Genomic DNA, 27,803 nt, shown 5'->3' with positions numbered 1-27,803 from the left:
ACAGCAGGATGCACAAAGTATTCCTAATCAGGCTTTAATTGCTATGCTAGAAATCTTATTAAAATAAGCTAGTGGGAGACAAGCAAATTACGATTTTTAGAATTCACCACCACCATTCTTCCTGATAGTCTCAAATGTTCTTTAATTGCTATTCTGTTTATGCTGCTAAACATGATGCACATACATAACATTTAATCTTGTGTTGTTAGCCTCCTGTGGGTCTTGCAGGTTAAAAACTAGTAGCTCTCAACTGGCATGCTCTTTATGTGTCAAACTTTCTTCTCCCCTGAAACCTACTTTAGCATTTTGAAGATTTTGGCGAATCATCAACTGATGCGGTTATCATTGGAATGGCAGTGAAACTGTTTGTTCACAAGCTGCAACTGGCAGCTTGTGCAAATGTTGGTCAATGCAGAGTTTCAGCATTTGCTTACTTATGAGCTGTTAATGCTGTGGACATTGTGATGTGTAATTAAGGTTCCTTTGTATAGACAGGAACATTAGTGTCCTATGACCACAATTACTTACCATCTTGTTATGGTGGATGCTGCAGAGGGCAGATGCCTTAGGACAGCCTTTCCTGACATGGTGACATCTGGATCTTTTTGACTGTAACTCTTGTCAGCAACATCAGCATAGCCATTGGTTGGGATCATGAAAACTGTAGTTGAAAACATCTGGAGGGTACCAGGTTAGGAAAGTCTGCCGTAGCACTGTTGGTCAAAAAAAAAAAAAAAAAAAAAACAAAACAAAACAAAAAAACAAAACTTGTTAACACATTGTGCTGGCAATTCCTGGGTTGGTTAATTCAGATGTTGCTACAGGCAAATGGCATTGTGAGCTGTAAATGAGTAACTTTGAATTTCTGTTAGCAGCCCAGAAGTTCCCAATTCCTAGGCTGTTTCAAGACATCCAAACTTACATCTTTCGGTTCTTTAGGAGTTAAACAACCAAGAGATAGCCTGGCAACAAACCATGGGCAATTGCTGGTAAGCGGTGGATTGTCTAGCTTTAAACAGCTCAAAGTTTCTGCATTTGGATGTTATGAAACACAAGAATGAGTTGTTGATTAAAACTGGAAGCATCTTATACTTGTTCCTGGGAATTCTTTGGTTAAACTATCCAGGAATTTCCATCATGATGTGCAGGCTGGGCTCAGGGTGTGTGTGCGTGTGTGGGAGCTAATTGGCCATTATATTTTCTGTGTGAGTACTAGGAAAGATGAGCAAACATCAGTGTTGTAATGGAGGCTGGTGGGATGTGAGAGCTCTTTTTTAGTAATAAGTAGGTATGTGTTACAAAAAGGACAAAAGATTCCACAGTTCTTCCTATGTTAATTTGTATCTATAATGATTAGACTATTTGAATCCTAAGCCAATTAGTAAGCCTAGTCAACTAATTTTCCGTTTAAATCTCCCCAAATAAAAAGAACTATTATATTGATTTTTTTCTCTAACCCATCCACTTGACCCAAATCAATATTGCCTCTTCAAGTAATTTGTTCCATATCAATTTTCCAGTGGCTTACTTATGACCTAACAAATCAAGTTCCAAATAAAATGGGGTACTACATTATGCCATGTGTTGGGGTAGATTATTAATTTACTAAGATGATCTGGATGGTTATTGGGTGTCACATGCTGAAAACAGAAGTATCACGTGTTTTTGGGAAATTTCCTGTTCCAGTCACCTTTGTATGGAAAAGAAATGGCTGCCTCAATGGGTGTACAGGAGCAGCTGCTTCTAGTTCCATACAGTCTTTACAGGACTGGATGTATCTCAGGAGCGTTTGACACTTCAGTTTAATTGCAGCATTGGTGAACTGCCTGCTCTCTTGATGATTCACTGACTTGGTTCTCATGCCATGACAACCCAGCATAGTTAAGTAGCCATGGTGGTTTGTTGTGTCATCCGAACCCAGACTGCTTCACTCAGGTTGGCATATTTGGGGAAACTAGCCATCCAGACAAACCATGGCTTTTCCTAGTAATTGTTTGACCCAAAATGGTATGTTATGGGAACCTGGCAGAGTAATTTTATTGTGAGTCATGGAAATAGGCTAATTGCTTTGCTTGACAAGAGCTATACTTTGCAATCTTGTTCATGCTGTCACCAGTGAGACTCTCTTCACTGATACCCAACTGGTATTTTGGAGCTGCTGTCACTGGTTGCCATATTATTTTTTCAGACCCAAGACATTGTAAAATTATGTTCATTTTATTTTGTGCATCTGCATTAGCTGTTCCATTAGTGCAGGGGCACAATTCCTCCTCCATTTCCTACCTAACTCTTAAATGTATGCAAAATTGCTCTCCATTTACTTCCCATCTATTACATTTGCATATATTTCTATGCAGATTTTTTTACAACTCTATGAGCTGCAGTTCCTACAGCAGTAAGTGCTCCAAAAAGGAGCCCCTAAAATGTGAGGGAGTTATCCACCTTTTCTGGAATAATTGAAGAATTGGGGAGGCTGGATAATTGAGAACCATATTGACAAGCTGGTGTCACTTTGGATGCATGTTCTTTGCTGCTCCCTTTCTCCTTACCAAAACTTTTCATTTAATAGCTTAGGGAATTAGCCTATAAGCAGTCTCTTTTTATTTCCTTCTGTTCTTCTCCTTTCTCTTTGACAGCGGTTACAAACAAGGAAACATAAGATTTCTTATTTTGGATTGCAGTAAGTATACTCCTGTGCATTTGCAAAAAAAAAAATCCCCAACAAAACAAATTAATGATATTATAAACATATTTAGTTCATATAAATACATTTTATTTAATATTTTAATTTTTTTATCTCATTGCTCAGTTTTCTGACCAAAAATGCCCTAGTTGTACTGTTTTGAGACTGCAAAACAAGACAAAAACAAACATGAAAGTAGGTAGCGATCAGAAGAGAAAGGGAGAAAAATGTTCTATAATGAAGGACACTGGAATACTAGCTGAAGAAACGAGGAGGGAGGAGTAGGAGAGCAACCCACAATGAGCCTGATCTCTTGAAGAGTTTATTTGCAGGGTAAAAGGTAAAGGTAAAGGTTTCCACTTGACATTAAGTCCAGCCATGCCTGACTCTAGGGGGCGGTGCTCATCTCCATTTCCTAGCTGAGGGAGCCAGCGTTCATCCACAGACAGTCTCCATGGTCATATAGCCGGCATGACTAAACACCGAAGTGCACAGAGTGCTGTTACCTGCCCACCGAAGTGGTTCCTTTTTATCTACTTGCATTTGCATGCTTTCGAACTGCAAGGTTGGCTGGAGCTGGGACGGAGCAACGGGAACTCGCCCCGTTGTGCAGATTCGAACCGGCGACCTTTCGATCAACCAGCCCAGTAGCACAGCGGTTTAAACCACTGCGCCACCTGCAGTCCCCATTTGCTGGGTAGCTTAACATAACATATCCAATCCCTGTGTATGGACCAATAAGGGAAGAAGGAAGGAGCAATGCATCTTGGGATTGAATTTCAGACACAATGGCTGATGGGATATGTGCCAACAATGGGAGGATGGGAACTGTGATAACTTGGAAACCCCTTGATCATCTTTTGGGTAGGTCATGGTAAAGAACCACATATCATGGTGATCACGCATGGATGTTTGCTGTGTTGTGTGAGCACAGACAGTGTGTGCAAGAACAGCACCTGCATCATTGAAGTAAATTTTTTGCCTTTTATTGAGAAACAGGGATGACAATGGAAGGGTCTGCTTTTTAAGTTGCAGCAAGAAATTTGAGGTGTACATCAAATGCATTCAAAAGGCATGGGGAAGTTGTTTTGTCATGGCAACCATGCTTTACAAGTTCAAATGGGTTGATACAAATGATAAAAGACACTGCTTATCATAAGTACATGATTTATGCAATTAAAATGATAGACAAAGGTTCAGCCAGCATGATATCTTAGAAACTGAGACTGCAGGTGTCCCCTGAAAGCTAAAAATCCTTTAAACTGTACATTGATTTGAGGATAGCTAAACCTTTTCATAATGAGTTGTCCTTGGGAGCAGTTTTTCTGCGCAATTATGACAGAAAGGGCTAAGAGTTCTAGGGAAAGATGTAAACTTTACATATACAAACACATTCTAAAATTTAAAAAAACCAAACCAACAAGGCCTGTTATATTGGAACAAAGTAAATGCACCACAATTTATATTTGTTTTGAGTATGTCTGTTGGTGAGAACACTTCTAGTAAGTGGAAAATGAAATCAACATTTTGAGACTATTTTTGTTGCAAAGTAATTGGAGATCCAATATATATTTCTGTACTTTTAAGTATCATAACGTAAGTTTGTGACAAGTGGGCAGGGGCAATGGAATATTTCCATTCTTTTTCCTGAGCCTTGCACATTCACGTGCCTCAATAATATGATTAGGTTCCATTCATACACGATACTGGAAGTGTGACAGCTTCTTGAGAACAAAATCTGTGTCCGCTATTCTGTCTGGGAAGCAACTGCTGGTGCTCTTTGGCTGATTGCAAGCCATTTCTAGAATTTTCTGCTTTCCCTCATACTTTGGCTCTGGATGACTTTATATAACCTTCCTTATGTAGCTCATGGGAAGCCCACAAGCAGGCCAGGAAGGCATCTGTTTGGCCTCTGTGAGAGAAAGGGCTGAGTAGGTCTGTGTTCTGATCCTGGGTGGTTCTCTTTAGTTACTGGCTAATTGCATATGATGTAGGTTGAATTAAGTGTTTTAGCTTTTTTCAGAATTGGCTATAATGGGATGAGGTAGGTCATGCTGGGTGGGAATCAAATGTTGCGTGAACACACTTTGACTTGTGCCATTGCCCTCCCTCTTGCCATTCTATATGTCCCAAATCAACCCCCACAGCCCTTGAGAACTGGTTGAACAAGTGCATGAAGGCCTCCAGGAAGAAGAAGTGATCAACTTGCTGCCAGATGAACAGCACTGGATTCATTTCAGTCCACTGACCTGGTTCACATAACACTGCAGCATATTGGTTAAGTCATTCACTGGCTGTTGTGCATGAACCAGAGAAGAGCAGGTTAGTTGTTGGGTTAACTGCTGGGTGGTCTAGCCCCTGATCACCCCAGCAAACCAGGTTTGAGCAAGATGCTAGGAACTACAAAGGGTTACTGAGTAAAAGCAGAAATGGCAGGTGCGGTGCAGGTAGCTTGCCCTGTTCCGTCTTGCTTGCACTAGATGGTCCATGGGTTCTGTTGTTACATGTGAACAGGCCCAGTGTGTATCTATTTTCTTTCACCCTTCAGTGAAAAAGTGGACGTGTTGACTTTTCAGGTGTATGTAAATTCCTAAGGTTACTGATTTTATGTAAGTAAAAAAAGCATGCTTGGCTTCTGACCATGGGTGATCCCAGCCGTTTTCAGATAATATATATAACTAGAAGGGGAAGTGAATTGCTTACTTGGCAGTGAATTATTTTCAGTGACCTTCTTAATGCAGGATTTGAAGACTGGCATTGTAATTCATTCTCCCATGGCACACTGAACATGAATATTCAGTTTCTCTTGGCTTTATAAATTGTTTATTTATCCACTAGTAAGGACCACATGATAAATGTTCTCAGTTTGAAACAGCCACCAAATTACTAAGCGATCTTTTAAAAATCAGTCTGGGACACCTTGTAGCTGTGATCTTATTGTGAATATTAATTTGTTTAGTTGTACATATTGATAAATTATTTACATATTGATAAATAAAAGTAGTTCTGTCAGTGGAATGTAGTGGGATGAATGATTCTCCCATCTCAAAGCACGGCAGGCTCTCAAAATCTGCTCCATCAAAGGGCTCACAGTATCAAGAACACCAGGCACTTTTAAGAGATAGTCTTTTTGTGAGTGTCTCAAAACCAGCCTCCAAAATTATTTAGTACTGGGCATAGATATGCTATTGCTGCACTGAGTGAAATACTCAGGGAGATCTTGATATAGAGAATGAAATCGGGGAATGATATGCATGCTGTACTAATGGGTGCCATCAGTTACCCTGATGCAAATTGGATAAATGCATGTTCTTAGATATGAAAATGAACTACATTTTTTCAGTAAGCAAGTATAAACTGATGCACATTGAGGCAAAAATCCCAAACTCATATACATTATGATGGAATCTGAATTTGCATATTTTTATTATTTTATTGCCTAATAAAAACTCAGACCACACCATTAAAAGAGGAACAGAACTGAAACATTACAATTTTGAATAAAAAGATCCATAGCGCTAATTTCAGGTATATAATAAACTCTATATGTTACTATATAACAGAACACACAACTGTTATTAAAATAATTACCTATAAATATCAACAAAGGCAGCCTAAATTTCCACATATTTATCCATTGGTAAATTATGCCTAAAGGCCACATATTAAAAAGGATTTCATTAAATCCTTCACCTATTCTGTTATTTCAGGTAATCATTTATCTTTCCAATGTTGTAATAGTAGTCTTTTAGCTGTCTAAAGGACATGGAAAATCCATTTATGTTGACCTTGCTTTAAATTCTAAGAGGTGGTTGAATGATTCCAAACAAGTTGTGTATCCTTGAATATTAAAGAACTTTCAATCATAAGATTTATCCGACTTACTACCTCTTGCTAGAAGGAGCTGCCATTGGGCATTATCAGAACATATGAAGAAGTGAAGAATTAGCATTGTTCCTCTAATAATTGGCCAATTTAATTAAGCCCTTCTCAAAAAGTCTTTGTGACATCCAGTCACATCAGAAAACATCAATTTTTACTGAATTAAGCATATCTTAAGATCTATGACCACCTGTAAAATATATAATAATGAAGCACTCAAGGAATTAGAGTAAGCATGAGTGACCAAGAAAGATATCTTGGGGTTACAATGGACAGCTCAGTGAAAATGTTGATCCTCTGCAGCTGCTTTGCTGAACATAATTAGAGAAGGAATTGAAAGTAAAATTGTCAGTATTACATTGTCCAAGTGTGAATCTGTCATGTTACCACACTTGGAATACTGTACTTAATGCTTTGATTCATACATTCCTATGATGTACCATTTTGCCATGAACATCCTTAAAAATGACTAAAAAGTGTGGATTTGGCTTCTCTGTTTGAATCATTGAGACTATCTGTTGATTTCTACTAAATTATTATAATTTCCATTCAGATTTTTCTGGTGAGTTTTGAAAGCTCCATGCTTGCTTTAAATGCATTGCATTAGTCTCTCACTAGACCAGAAGAAATAGGGTGTCTCCTACAGTTAGGTATGTAAGAGTAAGAACATAATGGCATAAAATTTCACTCACCAGATTTGAAGTTTGATGTATTTTCACATGCAAAATTACCTCTGTGCTGAAAGCTGGACTTAAAGATTGGCAAAAAATATTTGTTTGGCATCTTTGTACAGACCAGCTGATTGTTACTTTGGATCAGAATGTAGGCCCCAGTGATAATTTTCTGCCATTCTCTGTTTTGCATGCTAAATATGATTTACCAGTCATGGCTAAATGGCAATATGTGCAGCTGAAACATCTGTTAGAATCTTAGGTTTGGTCCTGTATTTTAGGCCTTCAGAGTCCCCTGAAGTATCAGAAGTATCGAGGCTACACTGAGGCATTGTATATTGTCAGTAAACAAATATGATACATAGGATTTTAAGCAAGAATGGGTTACTCAATTCGAGCACTCAGTTTTGCCCTGACAATGGATTGCTTCATTTGCATCTATTCAGAAGCAGCAATGGATTTTAGATTATGTTAAGTTCAGAAAAAAAAAAAGAATATACTGACACTGTAACAGTGAGGGCTTAATTAAATTGACTGATTGTTGAAGGTGCAATATGGCTAACTATTCTCTTACATGGTTTGGTAGTGCCCAATAGCAATTCTATTAGGAAGTGCTAGAAAATTGGCTAACATTTACATTAACTATCTGTGCCTATCTCTTAGAACTTAGTGCAAGGTTGCCCTACCTGGATTTTGTATGCTTTCAACAGCTAAAACACTAATACTAGAATATTGGAAGGCTCAATAGCTACCTGCAATAATGCAATAGGTGGAGGATACTGAAACTTAATTTCCAGATAAGTGGTTTTAGGTATAACTCATGAATGGAGAGAAATAATGATTTTGGGGCTGCCTTTGTTGAAGTCTATGTATAATTCTTTTCTGTAACAATATATTTTGGTATACATACAATATATAGGGATACAAATGTTTAAATAAATAAATAACACATTGTAATGAACTTATTTATCTCAGGTAGGGAAACTAGTATTTTATTTAAACTTTATTTTTCTGTTCCGTTCTGGAAAAGATAGAAAAAAGGCAGTGAATGATCAGGGGGTTCAAATAACTCCTATATTCATAATAATTTTGATTTTTGTATACTACTCTATTCTCAGACTCTGGGAGGTTTACAATAAATTAAAACAACAATGATTAAAATTCAACTAAAAGCAAGCATAATAAATTAATCTGGGTACTTATGTGGAAAGGGCTTTTGGAAGAGGTACATCTTTAATTCCCTCTTGAAGGTAGCAGTCTGGGGGAACTGGCACATTTCTCCTGACAGATCATTCCATAGCTGAGGGACAATCACTGAGAATGTCCTCTGGGTAGTTGACATTAATCTTTTAGAAACAAACTGCAGAAGATTATCCCCAGAGGACTTTAACAGGCAAGGCAGAATATATGGGCAAAGGTGCTCCAGAAGGTATTTTGGAACCAAGCCATGAAGGGCTTTAAAAGGGATTACCAACACCTTGTTGTGTATCCAGACACACATTGGCAGCCAGTAGAGACTTTAATATTGGTGATACGTAGTCTCTCCACGATGTTCCAGAGACCAACCTGGCTGCAATATTTTGTACTAGTTGCAGTTTCTGGTACAGGCACAAGGACAGCCTTATGTAGAACATGCGGAAACCGAGCCTAGAAGTTACCAGTGCGTACACTACTGTTTTTAGGTCATTTTCCTACAGGAAGGGAGGTAGTTGGCAAATCAGCCAAAGTTGAAAGCAGACACTGTTGACCACAGCTTCCATCTGCGCTGACACCTGAAGGCCTGGATCATGCACCGCCATCAAACTTGTGAACACAGTACAAGAAACAAAAAAGAGCTACTGGTGTCTTGTGGGTGTTCACATATATATGTACCTACCTTTTGACATGCATAGGTCTCGGGCATTAGGCTTTTAAGCTGCTTGGTACAGTTGAAATTAATTTGACAGCAACTCACACAGATGGTGTTTCAGTTTTTTATTGAAATGTGATGCTTTTTAATTTCCCTTGGGGCTGCTTTGTAAACCTGGCCAGCATTTACTCAATGGGTATTTGTCTCTGATTTCTCTGATTTGTTTTTCTGAAATTGACTTCCACCACCTGGTAAGAATGGATGCCTTGAACGAATGATGGAACAGGCATGTTCAATCACATGTTTCAGTCCTACTTGATTCAATAATTACTGTATCAGTGAATGCTTTCTATCTAGTATGTCGAAGTAATGAAATCCTAAGGCTTGTTTTGTGCATGTTAGAAATAAACTTCCTCCTGTGATGACAGATATGGGCTTAAGGGCTAAATGGTTAATGGAAAACTGGATAGACTGGGAGGTTTTTTGGAGGAGGAAGAAAGGCTGTTTTGCTCTTGACCTGACTGAAGTATAGCACCATATGAGCAACCTTTCCCTCTATGAAAACTTGTTTTTATAGTAACTGGGATGTTGAATTTACTCATTCACCTGGAAAAGCCAAAGCCAACTTAGAAAGAACTGGGTTGGAACAGACATTGTCAAAGACAGTAATTATTAATCTCATTTACTCCAGTCCATCTGTCAGACAGATTGTTACCAGAGAATGCCTACTCAAAATGTTAAAACTCTTTTCTTTATAAACATCTGTTGGTGACTGGGCTTCCTAAGAACTAATTACAGGTGTCTGATACGATTGAGACTAGTAAAGAAATCACTTTTTTCCTCTTCTAGTAGTTAGCAGAAAAGATAGTGTATTACCAATAAAGTGGGTGGGAAGATAAAATCCAAACAATGTACTGCACTGCATATGCATCTTACATAGCACGTGCAATTCAGATATTACCATTTCTAGGTAAGTACAGTAGATTGACACTGGTGGGGATAGGTGGATGCCGGGGATAGGTGGATGCCGGATAAATGTAGTTTCTGGTTGCTTGAGTGAGAGTTACTATTAAAAATAGGCCTAACTAATACTATACCACATACCATACCATAAACTCTGTATTGGTTTGATATTAATACTGAAATACAATAATTAAAAGCAAATTAAGACACATACAGAGAAACTTCTATCTTCTGAGACTGAGCCTTAATTCCATAGATCGTTGACAGACTGACATTAAATTCCCCCATGAGCGCTGCACAACTCTCACCTTTCTCAGGCCTCTTGCATCCTCCCATCTGCTGCTTGAGGGTAAGCAAGGTGCCTTTGGGCAGACTTGGGCTTGGGTGGGAGCACAAAATTTGAATAACAAAATATCCCAAGGACTGGTAGTTACACATGGTGAATTGGCCAAGGGAGAGACAAACGTGGGCTTACTCAAGGTGTGGTGTGTGTGTGTGGAGGGGGGGCAAGTTTAAACTTACATATCTGCCAGAAATTGATTTTATTTTAATTTTTATTTAAAGTATTATTTCTTTGATTTTTTGTTTTTGAGAGTGCTGGTTCTTGAGTTCTGGTAAACCGAGAGTCTCCTGTAGCTATACTTCTGGGTTACACATTAATACCAGCTGGACAATAAATCCTGTGCATACCGGAGGTCATCTTTACTGTGTGCTTCCAGACAATTAGGAATCATGTAGGAAATGCAGAATGCCCATTGCATATTTGGCTATAGGTAGCCTAAGAGCAAACAAAGTCCTCCACTGCTGCCAGCCTGAATCATGTGCGGAAGCAATTCCCCCCCCCCCCCCACAATATCAAGAAATCTCATTAGCCAGTTCTGTTGGATGCAGTGCATCACACCTTATTAGGAATCTACAGCATTTCAGGGAGAGAGCCTCTCTGAACAGATCTAGAAAGGTCGTCACCTGTCCCAAGTAGAACGTGGACTTTTACATATGAGCATATGCTTGGAAAAATGCAAACGTAGGTGCAATATTTGATACAGGGCAAAGGCTCCTTGAGACAAACAAGACAGTATCTTGTAATACGTTCATGACTTTGCACATAGCAATGTCTCCCCAGCAATGCTTCATTCATCACTTTAGAACTACACCCTACTCCTCCCATCTTTATAAGGCCTAACACATTTCAAGCCTTAGCAATAATCACCATTAGCACTGCATTAATCTATATTTCATTATTCTGCAAGAGAGAACACTTTCCCGTTGGCCGTCACTCCCTGCCCTTCTACACTGCAACAATACTGTGCAGTGAGGCTTTCGTTCTACTCTGCTTCTGCTTTCACATAAGGTCCCATGTCTGATTGAAGGGAAGCAGGGCTGTGCCGGAGATTTCATCCGTCTTCCTGGTGCTGTTCCCCAGCCTCCATAGACTGAGCAGTGGTCTGCCAGGGAGCCAGCCGTAATTGTGGAGGCTTTGCCTTGTGAGGCAGGGTGTGGACTGGATGCCCTTCTGATTGCACATTCCATTGAAAGTAATGCAATGAAAGTGGAAACTGGATTGCAGGGCATTTGATAACTTAAATTGCTAGGCATGTGCTAGTGGTTTAGATTTATTTGAGCAGCATGCTCATATTTATTTGTGACTCTCTCTAATATGTGTGGGTTTTGTTTGTTTCTGATTATATAGTAAAATTATTTAAAAATAAGCAATGCAATGTATATGAATGACTTTCATTAAGAGATTAATGGTGATACAGAAGCTACTCATCTAAACTCATTACTCTCAGTGGGATGCTTGTTTGAATGTGCTTCCAGATGTATATACCCATCCCTGCGCCATGTCCAGGCAGTTGGCAATGCACGACCAGATAAGAGTGAGGTAGCTGACCAAGCTGACTTGACAAGAGAATCATGTTCCCTTTTTCCTCACAACCCACCCACTTACAAACAATTTTGAATCCCCTTGCAACTGGGTGTGACTATAGCTTATAAGAAAAATATATTCCATTTTGTTTGCAAAATGCACCCTCTGTTTCAATTTGGTCCTAGTAAAATGAAGATTAGAATGACAGACATTCTAAGATGAATGTGGCCAAAAGTGTACAAAACATGCAGTGATACATTTCTGGTAGGAAACAAATGTGGATCCCCTTTTGGTTCTGTTAGTTTTTATTGCACAGTGGAACATAAGGGCCAGAATCTACTTTCAATTTTGTACAACCACATGCTAACTTACATATTGGATTATGCACTGGAATTGTGTGTGTATTCATTTGTGTTCCAATGTTTTTTTCTTGTGTTAACTGCATTTAATTGGCATGTATCTGTTGCAAATAAAATACATTATCAATATAAACTTAGAAAAAAAGAGGCAAAAAAAAAAGAAGGTAAAAGAAGTGGTTAAATTTATTATTTCAGGTCCACTGTGATCAACAGAAGTGTACTGATGTTATATTCTCTGGCTTGTGCCAGAGATCACTTGGTTTGGTAGGTGCCTGTGTGGCTCTGCAGTTAGTGTTACACACACAAGCAGAAGCCCTGGCATAAATCCTTACTTGTCTCCAGGTTCACTGCATTGTGTTTGTCAATGCCAGTGCTGTATCTTCAACTGGGAAACACTACTGACCTAGCTGAGTGGAATGTTGTGTAGACCTAGCTAGGCTACAGATGGATGGTTTAAATCTGCCTTCTCCAACCTGGTGTCCTCCAGATGTGTTAGACCCCACAACTTACATCATCCTAATGTTCAGAAAGGATGATTTTAAAAATGCCCTTGTTTATGCTTTAGGGTCACCATTTTGAAAATTCCAGTTCTCGTTCCCAAGCACGTGACATGCCCCATAAGGAAATACGCTTATTAGAAACGGAAGAGAACTGTCAAGGGCATGCTGCCATGTGTGAAGCCGCTTGCTGCCACCTTTCTGCCTGGCACACTGCTGTGCTCATCAACTTCTTAACCAGGGTATTCTCTGCACATTGTAAATGCTTTTCAGTGAGATTTTAAATGCAAATATCATTCTCAGAGAACTGATTTCTTTTTCAGGCTTTTGGTCAGGCTCACACCAACCACAAGAAAGTAGCAGCAGATGGAGAGAGCAGAGAAGAGACCTTGATTCAGGAGTCTGCCACTAAAGAAGAGTACTACATGAAAAAAGTCATGGAGTTGCAGACAGAGCTAAAGCAGCTGAGGAATGTCCTTGCCAACACCCAGTCTGAAAATGAGCGCTTGAATTCTGTTGCCCAGGAACTGAGAGAGGTGAGGGTAGTTCTTTCACAAAAATGCCTGAGCTAAAAGAGCTCTGAAATCATCATGTTACATTCCCTTGTAAATCCATGGCTATTTATGTGGTCAATTCTTCTTAAATTAGATATGTTGGGGACTATTTAAAGGCATTTCTTGGTTTGCTTCTGTTTTATAATTTGCCTTCAAGTCCAGTGGTACTCTTGACACTGCTGTTCAAGGCAACTGTGTTACAAATACCATCCTTGAAGCACTTAAAAAAAACCTTATCACATGCACAGCAAATTTAGTTGATTTCAGTAGAAGTGCTGAAGCGGTATCTGACGGTAAAGGAAGACCTTGAGTTCTTCAGCTATCATGTGCAAATCTCTTACATTCTCTAGCCACCATAAGTTTTGAGCCTGTAATATGCTTTCACTTAATTGTCCCCCATCAAGAATTTTTGATATAGATAGTTCTTGCTATGTACCATCAAGTCTCCAATTTATGGCAGCCCTATGAATGAATGCCCTCTACAGTCTCCTGTCCTTTGCAGCACTGCTTAATTCTTGTAAACTCAAGGTTGAGCAGTGCTTTATGAAATCAGTCCATCTCATAGTTTCTCTTTTACTGCCTTCAACTTTTTCTAGCATGATTGTCTTCTCTAGTGAGTCTGGACTTAGCATGGAGGTGTACAAAGTACAACAGCTTCAGTCTCATCATTTTAGCATCCAGGGAATATTCTGGTTTGATCTGACCTAGGACCCACTTGTTTTTCTTTCTGTTAGTCCAGGGTATTCACAAAGCTGTCTTTCAGCAGAATGTAACAAATGTACATCCTGATCTCTGTCTGCCCCACAGACAGAGATCAGGAATTCAATAGAGTGGATGGTCTTGGCCTTGATCTCCAGTGAAATAACCTTACACTGGGTGATTTTTCATAGTTCTTTCATTGCTGCCCTTCCAAGTCTCAGTCTTCTGGTGTCTTGGTTGCGGTCACCATTTGAAATGATGATTGAGCCACAGTTTGCAAAATCTTTCTCAATTTCAGTTTCGTCATTGTTGACAAGTTGTGTAATTCTTCTGTACACATTATTTCTAATGTTTTCTTGGTGTTGAGCTTCAGTGCTGCTTTTGCACTTTCTTCTTTCACTGTCATCAGGAGTTATTTCAATTCATTGGTGCTTTTGGCCATAATATGGCATCATTTCTATATCTTAAATTACTGATGCATATTCTACTAGTTGTCATCCCTTCCTCTGGATCCTTACAATACATTCTGTGTACAGATTGAACAGAGGTAGATAAAATACACCTTTGTCTAACACCTTTGTCTGTAGGAAACCATTCCATTTCTCCAGATTCTTTTCCACATTACAGATTATGCATCAGGGTGTCCAAGTGCGGAGCCACACCTGTTTCTTTCAGGATCATTCCTAGCTTCTTGACATCCAAGCAGTCAAAGGATTTGCTTTAGTCTATAATGCATAGACTGATCTTATGAAATTCTTTGGTGCACTCCAGTGCCAACATATATTTGCAATATCATTTTGTATGTTTCTTTCTTTTCTGAATGCAGCTTGATCATTGAGTATTTGTCACTCCATGTAGGTTAAATTCTTTGTTGCATAGGAAATTAGTGTGATGGTTCTATAGTTGCTGCACTTTTGTGCATCTCCTTTTGTGGGAACTGGAATATATATTGAACAGTTCCAGTCTGTGGGCCATTGTTTTATCTTCCATAATTTTGGTATGCTCTTGTCAGGATTTTGACCAATTCTGTCCCTACAGCTTGGAACAGTTTGTATTGATACCCTGTCTTCTCCAGGTGCTTGATTCCTTCCAAGTTCTATCAAAGCAGCTTTCATGTCACTTTCTGATATTGTGGGCTCTTTTCCATACAATTCTTCCTCAAAGGATTCTTTCATTTTTTAATCTCTTTTGGAATCATTCTTCCATATTCTTTCCATCTCCTGTTTATTTTCTTCTGAGAAAATAGTATATTCCTTTCGTAGAATTGTAGCATTCCTAATCCAGGTTTGAACTACCCTTTGATTTCTTTTGGATATTCTGGAACAGTTCTCTTGTTTTTCCTCTTTTGTTGTTCTCTTACATTTCTTTGTACAGACCATTGTAATGCTTCTTTTTGTCTCACTGTGATAGTCTCTGAAAAGTTGCATTCAGGTTTCTGACCCTATTTCTGTCAACTCATGCTTTTGCTTCTCGCCTGTCCTTAGCAATTGCGTATTTTTCTTTCATCATTCATCTAGGCCTTTTCTTTCTTTATCCTGCAAGAATTGTCCTTTGGCATTCTTCCCCACTAGTGTTTCTGGTTTCAGTCCACAATTCTGATTCAGGGTCAGTTGAGTTCAGTACTGAAAATTTATTATTTAAGTGTACTTTATGTTTCTCAGGAATTATTGAAATTGTATTTTAACAGCATGCTGCAGTGAGTGATCTTTTTCAGCTTTTCCCTGATTTTGATATTAAGAGTGCATGGTTGCTACAACATTCTGTTCCTCATCTTGTTCTTGCAGTGAAAATATGGCTTCTTCACGTCCTGCTTCCAATTATGTAGTCTGTTTCATTTTTTTATTGACGCTGGAATTTGTGTCTCTCTGAAAGAGATTGCCTTGAGTTCCTGCCAAAAGTGTAAGGAGGCCAAAAGTCCAGAGCATCCAGTAGCACCAGTCCAGATGTTACTGGTCCATCAGCTGTGGTTGGAACTGATCACAGGCACTCAAAATCCCAATTTTCTATTCATTTTACACAAAAAAACATTTCCATTATAGCTATCTGATAGGAGCACAAAAGTTGCAGGAAGATTCTCAATATGGAAAATGATGGTTCTGGGATGAAAATAGTGCAGTTGATTGTTTTAATACCAGAACCAGATCATTTTACTACCAGTATTTACCATCAGTACACGAAAACAAAAAACTGTAAAAGTTTTGTACATGCACTTTGCAGGTGTTTCCTCTAAACAGGAGGAGGAAACAACCTTAGGAATAATGGTTATTTGTACTTTTGATTAATTTTATCTCTTGCCTGGCTTTAGGTAGTTTTACGTATATGAAACTTTGATGAATTTGGTAAAATCCGATCTAGTTTTGCAGACAAGACCTTGAACTGCTGCACAATCTCTCTTTTGGTTAATGCTGGAGTCTCCCATTTTGGGCTGACTGTGTCAGGGAGGATGCCAGGACCATTGAGCAACCGGCTAAGAATAAGTGGCTCATGTGGTACCCAAAGGTTTTTCATCAGCTGACCGGCTCAAGCAGTTTTGAGCCTAAATGACTGGGGCTATTGTGCCAAGTAATGACAGGCCCCTCTCCCGTGACAGTTGTTAGTGCAGAAAATTTGGAAGGGAAGAGAATTCCAGAAGTGCCCCATATAAACAATAGTGAAAGAGGTTGTATGCAAATAAAAGATCAAAGCTTAAACTAAGATGAAAGCAGTATAAGAGATGAAATCCATGGCACATGGGAACATTACTGCCTATTGAAAGTATTTCTTGATTTGCTTTTTGAAATATTTACTGTTAGCTATAGCTGAACACTGAATGCTAGACAATAGTGGTCCTGTCTTTCCTTCCAATTATGTCTGTCTTTAACAATTTTTTCTTATTTTAAATCTTGATGCTTTGAAACTTAGCTACACATATGACAGGGAAAGCATGACATTGGAATCCATAAAACTGAAGTGGCCCAGCATTTTCAACGTAAATTGTTGGGGTAATTAAAGCGAAGTAATCATGATTTCTCCCTGGCTTCTCTGCTACCAGACTGCAGGGCTATTAAAAGTGGAACTAAGATGTCTTTTTTGTATTCATTCACACAACATGAGAGAGGAGAGCTGGTCTTTTGGAACACTTCTCTGAGTTTAGCATACTGTGAGTTGGCTACTTGCCATTAGGGCTAATTTGGAATATTCCCCATTTGATTTATGATAGCTGCCCTGTGCAAGTCCCAGCAAGCTTTACTGCACCTTCTCTGTTTATGACAATGACAGAGAGACTGAGGGCTGCCTAGATGAATGAAAGTTGCACTTGGTGTAATCTTGGGTCTTCACAGGCTCCTGGACTATAGTTCCTACCATCCCCAGTTATCATGGTCCAAGATGACGGGAGCTGTGACCTAACAACATTTGGGCACCCATGCTTATAAAAGGAAATCACAGGCTGTGCATGGAACACTCCTTGAACTATCAAGAAGAATTGTGTATTTTATGTGTGTTATTAAACCAAAGTCTTTCTGATAGCAACAAATAGTTTTGATTTCTTAAAAGCCTAAATGCTTCAATTTCTGAAAGGTATGTTTTAAAAACATAATATATGTTTTTGGTCCATTCTTTATCCTCCAATCCCAGGTTCATTTTTCTGTTTTTGTATACAAAGTGAAGCCAAAATGTTAAAGACATCTGGGCTTTACCTCCCCAAAACTATCCATCATCTGTCTACTATTTGTTTTAACACATCGGCTTTTCTTTGGAACAGTTCTATAGAATCCTTTAACCCATTCAGAGTGAACTCCAAATGCAGGCTATTTTTAACTTTGTATGTTTCTGCTTGAGCAGGCCTGAAAGTTGCAGACTTCAAAAGAGTTTCTGCATCAGCCTCCTCCTGCACCATCATTTCCAGCAGTTAAATCACTGGTGTTTTAGTTGACTAATACTGAGAAGCTGCACTGTAGGGGAGAGTGCCAAGCATAAGTCAGCTGTACGGCACAAAATAAGTGTGGTAACTTTGTATTCGTTCACACCATCACAGTGGCTTAAACCATGATGGCTTGTCTAAGTTGTGGTGCATTCTAGGCAACATTTGACCAATCATCTGCATGGGTATAACTTGTGATGTTGTCCAAACCCTGATGGCATGGCTTTTTGGATAGGGAAATAACCCTAAAATTATCAATGCTCTGTTGTAGGGTTGTTTCTTCTTCCAAGAAGCCATACTGCCTGGGTTCAGATAACATGACAAGCTTGTGCGGATGATTAGGCAAATGGCACATGCCAGGCATAATGGTCACCATGGTTTCTTTAACCAACAGCAATCATATGAACCAGATCCGTGGGTTCTATCCAGTATTAGTCCAGTTGAACTACCATTCATTTCATTTTGTCTGTTCTAAGTAGAATACAAACAATTGTGTGAAGTCTAAATTCATCTGCGTTCCATATTAGGACATGCTGCAGATGAAGGTCTTCATAACGCAGAACAAAAGTTTCTCAGTGGCAGGGCTATAAGGGTGAAGTTGGTAAAGCAACTCTTTATTCATTGACTTGAAGTGGAGGAGAAAGTAAAGCACAATTTGAAGCTTTGGTTTTGGTGGAGATAGGATTTTTTTTTCATTTTTCTTCAGTTCGAATCAAGCGTCTATGTCTGTTCAAATGCTACTTGCTAGGATTTATTTTATTGGATACATATGCACATACACACAAATGCACATGTGCAGCTCTTTCAGCCTCCTGTCTAGGGAGGAAAAGAGTAATCTGTAGCCCAAAATGTGCCTCATTTCTTTGATAATGCTGTGATCAAAACCTTCTGTTAGCATGCTAAGTCTTCTACTAAGTGTTCTAAAGCCATTAGCACATTGGACAGAACATTCCAGTCAATATAACATTTAAAGGTACAAAGTATTCCTTTGCTTGATTCTGTGCAACAATAAATATTATTTTTCAACCACATAACTTGTTCCACTGAAAAAGATCACCTTTCTTTTGTACATCTTTGCAAGAAGTCAAGAATTTCTCTGTAGAGATGGTTGGGCTATCAGCCTGCCTCCATTTATAATGCAGCATTGTCTGTCAGGAGAAAGCTTGAAGGTTTGTTTTGCAGAGCAGGCAAAATTGCATGATGGTCTGTTTTGCAGAGTAGGCTAAGCTGTGAAAACAAGACAAGACTGTGCAAGGAGAGCCTGAGGAAAAACATCCGCTAATGCAACAGTATATTGCTAATGAGAAACCTCCCTCCCTTTGAAGTGTCAGAAGACTTACCGTGTTTGACATCAGCTAGTTGGGATGCTTTCTTAGCCCTGCATAATCAGACCAAAAGTCCTTCTAGTTTAGCATTACGTTATTTCCTCTAATGTCCAAGCCAAGCCTCCAAGAAGCCTTCAGCCAGTCCCAGTATTCAGTAGTACAACAGAACTGGCCCAGTATTTTCTATCAGTGGTAGAACCAAGAACTGGTTGCCTGAGGTTTTGGATGAGAATAATGTCCCCCCCACCACCACATACACGTCACCTATAGACATTCACCAGAACGGCAGTATATTGCTTCATTTATGATAGGATACATACAGGCGGAAGGGTAGGTTCGGGGGTGCAGGGCAAGGCTGGAACGTACAGAGGGGGCTTTCTCTGTTATGCACTGCCCATCACCTGCCAGTCCTGGGTTAACATACTGTGCACCTTACAGGGCAGCCCTCTAACTATTCAGCTGCAACTTCAGAAGCACATCTGTCTCCACTGCACTAAGTCATATTGCACAACCAGAAGGCATTAGGACACAGTGATTCATGCTTGAGCTCTGCACATCATCCCTAATAAGTTCTGTGACATCATATGCCTGGGGATGATTTTGGTTAGGTTCCTGCCCTTTTTGGGCATGTATACGAAGACTGTCGTAATGGCTGCTGAGTGGTGGAGTGTTTCCACCTTGATGCTGCAGTGCTGTAGGTAGTGGAACAGTGGGGAAACCAAACAGCACTTTCAATGAGATCTGTGGATAGACATGTCAACATTTGGAGACAGTTTGGAAGCATCATCATTCAATTGTCTCGGGGATTAAGAATTCTAATAGGTAAGGGGATGTTTTACAGGGAGATTGATAGACTGCTTTACAGAGTGTATGTCTGAATACAGAAAAGGGGACTGTGAAACTAAGTGGTCCCTGTCAAAGTAGCAGTTAACATAGTGGTGCACTACATGTCCGGTAATTTGTATGCAGCTTGAATTCAGTTTTGCAGCCACATTGGTAAATCTCTTACATATGTTGTATGTGTTTTCAGAGCTCTTTTCTATAGCCCATGCCAGTTTTTGAGCTATTTTTTGGGTTGGTTTTTGTTTTAACTAGGCACACCAGTCCTCCTTGAAGATGTTTATTCTGTAGCCACATGTTCATATGCACACACACAGAAACTATCCACTCATTTCCAAAAACAGTGTAATATTTTAATTCATAGGATGCAAAAGGGATAATTGCCAATGTGCTGTCCTTTAAAAAAAAATAGACAACTAGTTTTCCAGTTTGTTCCTGTTAAGGCATGCTTGTAGGGTGGCTCCTGAAGATGAGGCTGGTTGTCATGAGCTAGCTCAGCAGATTATGTTTCCTGAAACAACAGTGTACCACTAATTCACACATTTCATCATTCAGGAAAGGAGCATGACTTAATATTTAAACACGTGATGTGTATGCAACATGTCCCAGGTCCAAACCCTAGCATCTCAAAGTTGGGATGCCCAAGACTTCTTCCTTGAGAATAGAGACTGCTTTGGGATCATGAAGTGAAAGCTTCTCCCCATTCCAGTGAGCTCATTTGGGATTGATGTGGTATCCCAACATGGGTGGGGCTCTCCTAGGCTTGCCCAGGCTGTACAATAAGCTGTGAAGAATGCCTATGGCCCATCCCATTAAAGAAAGCGTTGAACTAAATCAGTCTTGCTGAGCTGCATATCCTGCTGATGTTTTGGACCTCAGTTCCCATCAGACTTAGTCAGCATGAACAATGGTGAAAAATGCTGGAAGGTGCTGTCCAGAGGATACCGTGCTCAGATTAAATATTTTGCATTTTTATTGTGTTCCACTTAGCAAAAAGATTATGATTAAACAGCACTGGTTCCTAGTGAGATTGCAGCTCCTTAAGTTTAACCACATGGTTTTCTACTTTCCAAAATAGCACCTTCATTTCCACTATAAAGTGAAAAACTGAATAATTCTGCAGTTTATGCATGTTATGAGGCAACCAAATGTTGCTTGGAATGTATTCCCTTTTGTAAGCTGCCCCGAGGCTTCGGCGAATGGGGCGGCATAAAAATGTTTTAATAAATAAATAAAATAAATAAAGGAAATTGAACAACAATGCTCTTTCTAACCATTTTCTAAATCATGTTTGGACAAATAGAACTCTTGATTCATTCAGTGTTAACAGGAAGGTATGAGCAATTTCTGCTCCTTTTTAAAACCATGGCAAGGGGCAATTTTCCTGAGACTGCTTTCTAGGAAAGTTTTTTGTTGTTACTTTCAGTTTTGATCATTCATCTTTACTAGGCAGGGCTGCATAAATAGACCAGAAGTTAATCCACAAAATGCCCTTTTCTGATTATAATAGGAAGGCTCCTTCTTTTACCTCTTCTTGCATAGTTTACATTAGCAATCAGGATTTTTTTTTGTTTGGTAAAAGTCTCCTGGGGCTATAAATTCACTGAAAGCTGTACAAATATATTTGTGGAAGGCCAAGTGTTTTTGACCCTCTTAATACAAAATCCTTTTCTTTTGTTGGTTTAAAAAGAAAAAAAAGCCACACAAACACCAACTTTGGAGTGAATGAAAGAAGGAACATTTAGGGTGAGAAATAACTAGGGAAATGATGTAGTTCTTTGCAGCATTATATTTTTTGCTGTTCCAGTATAAACAAGCTTTTGTAGCTTGTCTTCATTCTTCAAGCTGCAGTTCCGTATATGATTTTGTTTGGCCACAGATTCAAATACCTCTAATGACCTCTAATACTAAGTCATCTGTTCCCATGACTTGTGAAAGCTAGTCTACTGTAAGTGCTTTGGTTTGGCTTTGGTTTTTTACACTTTGGATTGGCAGTTTTGAATTTTGCATTGCTTTTTAGGACAAACAAACAGAAGCTCCTTCAAGCTGCTTCTCTAATTTCCCTTTCCACAAGACCTACTTGCTCCCTGTTGTTATGTGGCGATTCCAACAGACACAGGAGAGAGACCATGCTGGAATTATCCTGTTATGGCATTTCTTCAGCAGTCTTGCAGCTGCTGGTTGCAAGGTTACCTGCAGGCTGCTTTCCTTTGGGTCATATTGTGTGGGGCAGTGGTGGCATGTGGAAACCTGTCTTTCTCAGTGGGGTTTTGTCCCCCTGGCTTTTTGGCCTGCACATGCCCCTTATTTCAAATGCACATGGAGTGGACTTAAAGATCACTGATTCAAATCAAATTTCCTACTGAAACTATTAATACATTTCCTGAACAACTGTGCTAGTCTGACTACTCAAGCCATATTAATTTACATCTACATGGAATATCATTTGCAAAGTTTCAATCTTAGAACAGGCTTTTCATCTCTTTCTCTCACTGTATATATGTTGTGTGCTTTCTTATTTATTGACGTAATGCCTTTAAAGTCATCCAATATAGACTCTTGTCATATGATCATGACAATTTGAAAATAGCAGCACAATTCTTACCCTTTCTCTTGAGAAATAAATTCAGTGGGGCTCATTCCCACGTAAGTGGGTATAGGGTTACAGCCATCATTTTAGGGAGAATCGCACTGCACACTTTTGTCCTTCCTTTTTCTTTAAGCAATGTTCCTTCCAGCTTTGCTTTCAAGAAAAACAGAATAGCAAGCAAAATTGAAATGCTCATGGCTGCTAGCAAGTTCTGATATTAATGGGATGGAAAAAACACACATTTTTAAAAATCCAGTTTTATTTTGCTTGAAGTACAGCAGGACCCTGCTTCTGCTGCTCCAGTTACTGTGTGTTCACTTAAATGCGGTTTGTATGTAAGTCAAATCACATATAGTTGGGCTTCCACATTCATGGGGTTAGAGGTGCAGGACCTCTCCAAAAGTGGAAGAAAGGCAAATCTGTCTAGAGTCGTCCCCCACATGAACTCACCAGTGCTGCCTCTTTGCAGCAAGGGAATGCAGAAGAAATTTCCCTCTCTGAATGGGCAGGGCAGGAAGGCCTGATCTGAAGGCCTCTCTCTCTCCCCTTTCACATTGTTTCTCTCTATGGTGAGGACTATTTCTTGCAGTAATACAAAAAAGGCTTTATGGCACTTGGTTCAAAAGTATGGATTGTTTGTAACGTGGATGTAGTGTTTGCTACTACCTGTGGTTTCTGGCATCTACTCGAGGCTTGGCACCTGTCCCCATGAATACAGGACTCCGGCTGTATATATTTTGATCCACGCTGCTATAGCTTCTTTCTGACTGAACTAGCTGGGCTGCCTTTCTTGGCCCAGCTCCACCACCAAGAAGCTCAGAATCACCATCTTATGTCGCCTGCGCCTTTTGTACACAGGAGTTTAGGCCGAGAAACAGAACTCTCAAGAACCAGTTGTTGTTAAGTTGGACTCGGTCAGTTTTCATGAGACAAAAATCTGAGATTAATGCCCATTTTGCATTGGAAGCTAAGTTCATTTTTCTGCAGCCCTTAAGTTTAGCTTCAACATTTTCATGATACAGTTTAATTGTAACCATGTTATTTTTTGCGTTAGCAAGCAATTGAGCGATTCATTTATGAGTCATTTTAAATAAACAACAGAATTAACAACAAATTAAATTTTTAAAAACACATGCATGTTTTGAAATTGCCTGTTTTTATCCACCTTGCTTCTGGCCTTTGTACAAGATGGCGACAAAATATTTTCCCTTCTGAATAAATCCGTTTCCTCTTTGAATGTCAATTCAGCTTTCAAATTCAAGTAAAAGGTAAAATTCAAATTGAACACAGGAAATGGCCAGATGAGGAGAAAAAAAAGGATCTGGTTTCTGACCTGTTCAGCAATATTTATTTGATTGTATGTGAGGCTTCTCCCCCACACAGGAACATAAATCTCCCCTCGCCCTAATTCAACGAGTCTTATTTCCAGCTAGTGTTTATTTTTAGGTGCCAGCACTGTCACCATAGTAGCCAGCTAAGCTTGCTGTTCGGCCCCATCTGCCTAGATTGGCTCTGTCTGGTGCTCTTTTCTGTATACACAGTAGCCTAATTGTTCCCAGTCTCCAAGTTCCCATAAGCACCTGCCTTAGCATCATTATTGAAAGCAGAGTATTCCCAAAGTCAGGAACACACTTCTGTTCCCAACATGATTTATAGCTAAAATGCTGATTAGTCCTTTGTGTATTAGTATTCCCAAACTGCTAACGTAATCAGAGAAACAGGGCAAGGCAAGAAGTTAGACCTTACTTCACAAGTGGAGTTTTTCTAAAGCCTGCCCTGAAAGCCAAGTCTAAATTATGAGTTTTGGGGAAACAGATTTGCCTTCAAAATGGTTCTTGTTTAAAAGGAGCAGTGAAAACATTAAACTTCATTACCTATATCTAATATATAGGGTATGGCAGGTAAGTAACTCAACGAATTTGGATCTTCCTAAGGAAAACTATGAGTGGTAATTGGTTCGAGAAAAGCTGTAGTGGTCTTTTAAACATCCAAAATGAGTGCTGAGATAGATACCCTCTCATGTTGATGTTGCTACAAGTGTCAGCCCAGCTGAAAGCATGACTGAAAGGATGTGAACAAATCTGACTCGTTCTCCTGACAGTTCAGAATAAAAGCCCCGACTTGTCATAATTGCAGCACAGTATCAGTTGCTCATGAATCATGTGTGCTGTGTGTATCCTGAATTCACAGAATTAATCTCATTCCCTGGTTAGGAACAGAAGAACATGAAAGAAAATAAGAGAACAAGTAAAAAAAAATTCATGCCGAACAGGTGGTGTTTGGCTGGGGTAAAAAAATACTTGAAGAAAAGAACTAGTGCGGAGTGCAGTGTAAGAATGCAACAGAACAGCCTTAAGTATAAAAATGTACAAAGTCCCACACAGAAATTTTATCCACAAATCTATGCATTTGTGTTAGAGTGGATAAGTGAAATTAAGATGCTGTAAGCTGTACTCTGTGTTCCTCGGCCTCTGCACCCCAAAGCAAGGGAAATGACTGCAGATATATGAGGAAAAATGGCATTAGATGTCTTTTGAATTAATGCTTAGCATGCAGCTGAAGGCATATGCTTAATTAATATGCTAAAGCCCATGTCCAGAGAGTAAACATTAGAATTCTAAGGGATTTTTTAAAAAGTCAAAACGAAGAAAAAATGACTCTCTTAGGAAACAAGTTATTGTGCTGAGATTGATTCAACCCAGAAATGCAAGTATGACACAAAACAAGGCGAATCACACTTCCCATGTAAACAACATAAGGTTCCTTCCCCCTGCCTCCCACTCATTAAAGTCAGTTAGGGTCAATACAGTTGCTACATTCCTGATTAAATAAGCAGTGGGAACAGGACACAACTTCATGGTTCCTTCTCCCCAGGCAAACCATCTTAACCAATTAAGCATTACATAAGCAGGCGTTTTAGCTGCAGTTCAGGGATGCTGGAAAAACTGCAGTAAGTTCAGCTTTCTGTGAATCTGAGCTGCAGATTCCATGGAGGTGCATCTTTTTCCAAATTACATGGATTCTATAGATTGTTAAACCTTTAAAAAAAAACTTTTGGGGAGATTTGCACTTGAGCACATTAGGACAAGTGTGCATTAGTGCAAATTGAACAAATATTTTTTCCATCCTTTGAAAATATCCGATTCTGCCAATGAGCAAACAACTGGACAAAAGGCACAGGCCAATATGTGAAAAAGAAACAGAATAGATTTAACAAAATCTGTATATATTCACTGCAGCTAAGTAACCTGGATAAAATTGTAAACATTTGGAGAACAGGGCTCCTAGTTTGGTTTGGATTCTAGTTAAGCTGGGTCCGTGCACATCCTGAATAGTGATTTGCAGATCTGATGTCCTTCTTGTTGCATGTGGTGAGGTGGCCTATGAGATGCCCAGAACTTCAACTGATAAACATTTTTTCACGAATTGGTGCTTAGTAAGCATGAAGAATCTGGGAGTGAGATTATGCAAGGTCTACATACTGCATGCCCAGAATGTGTGTGTGATAGAGCCTGGAGCAGTGGTGGTGAACCTATGGCACACAGAGCCCTCTCTGTCAGCATGTGAGCCAAGTTGCCCCAGCATCGCCCCAGCAGCCGAGCATCAGATAACAGCACACATAGGGGCCATGTGCATGCTCGGAAAGAAGTAGTGGCGCCAGACGATGACGTCACAAACCGTGACTCATTAGCTGGGACTCGTCCGAGCTTTCACATGGCCGGTCAGTGCACTGCCAAGGAGAGAGAGAGAGAGAGAATGAGAGAGAGAGAGAGAGAGAGAGAGAGAGGGAGAGTGAGATTGAGATTGAGATTGAGATTGAGATTGAGATTGAGATTGAGATTGAGATTGAGATTGAGATTGAGATTGCTTGGACTGGCTGTGAGTTATTTTTCTAAACCAAAACCTCAGTATTCAGGTTTTATTGCAGTGTTGGCACTTTACAATAAATAAGTGGGTTTTGGGTTGCAGTTTGGGCACTCGGTCTCTAGAAGGTTCACCATCACTGGCCTAGAGCAATAACACTTTGTGAAAATGTTCAGGGAGATAATGCAACATGAGAGGGCATTTGAAAACAGGATGGTATCAGAATGAGACAGTGGGAAGTCTAAGGAATAGTTATAACATGAAATAACTTCATGGCTATTCTAGGAGGGAATGGAGTATGTTCTCATGGGATCCTACCCAGTGCCATTGGAATACAGCTGCAAACTGTCTGTAGTTGATTGTATTGTAAGAGAGCACTTTACCTCTCTGTGTGCAAAGAGCCCCATTAATTTGTAACAGGAAGGATGCCTGCTGTGCACAGAACACTTTGGAAGTTCTTCATGGTCTCTGTGCATCACACACACACGGACTTTGCTGCACAGCACAAGACCTGGATTAGAAAAAACTTCCGCAACTCAGAGTCATTGGGTGGGCGGGAGCCCTGACCTCCCCCTTCCGGGGGTTTGGATAAAAGGGGGGCACCCAATCCTCCAGTTGCCTTAAAGACCACATCATCCCAGCCATGCGAGGGTGCTGTAAAACATGATGAAGGCATGAGTGATCATGCCTGGTGCCCAGAGAGCAATGGGGGGCGGGGCTTGTGCTGACAACAGCTAGTGGGGCAGAGGGTGGGTTGTGTGAATGCACAGATGACCACTTGAAGAATGACAGTTACAGGTAAGCAACCTTCCTTTTACCCTGGAAGACGGGCCATTTCTGAATCCAGCTCTTTGCCTACTCTGCCATCTTTGACTAGGGAACCCTGTTTTAACCTACAGACTGGTATGGTGCAGTGTGCCAGCTGGCTTATCCTTCCCTGGTGTGGAGCATTAATAATGGGTGGAGGCCCTCCTCAGCCATGAAGCTCGCTGGGTGGCTTTGGGCCACTCACTGGCTCTCAGCCTAACCTACCTCACAGGTTGATGCCACGTGGATGAAACGGAGAGAACCTTGTAAGCCACCTTGGGATCCTTATATGAGTAAGAAAGGAGGAGTATAAATGTAATACTACTAGTTCTGCTGCTCATAATAGAAGATAAACCTTAAGTGTCTTGTGAGGGAGAGATTCTTCATGGAACACGGAGGTTTCTGAAGCCACACAGAGCAAGAAGTGCTATGTTTTCCCTAGAAGTTTTTGA

General features: G+C 39.8%; 1 protein-coding gene across 5 annotated transcripts in view; it reads left to right on the top strand.

Moving 5' to 3' along the window:
* The window catches only part of BICD2 (BICD cargo adaptor 2), a 111,234-nt gene that overhangs the window by 51,734 nt on the left and 31,697 nt on the right, over window positions 1-27,803 (top strand). For all 5 annotated transcript variants that reach the window (XM_044451116.1, XM_044451115.1, XM_044451114.1 and 2 more), the window contains exon 2: window positions 13,095-13,307. In XM_044451116.1, coding sequence (XP_044307051.1) covers window positions 13,095-13,307 — 213 coding nt within the window. The remainder of the gene's footprint in view (window positions 1-13,094; window positions 13,308-27,803) is intronic.

The sequence above is a fragment of the Varanus komodoensis genome, unplaced genomic scaffold, assembly GCF_004798865.1.
Source record: "Varanus komodoensis strain SLA01 unplaced genomic scaffold, ASM479886v1 scaffold6_2, whole genome shotgun sequence".
Classification (NCBI taxonomy): domain Eukaryota; kingdom Metazoa; phylum Chordata; class Lepidosauria; order Squamata; family Varanidae; genus Varanus; species Varanus komodoensis.
Note: the sequence above shows the minus strand (reverse complement) of the source record. Positions and strands in the feature narration are given on the sequence as shown.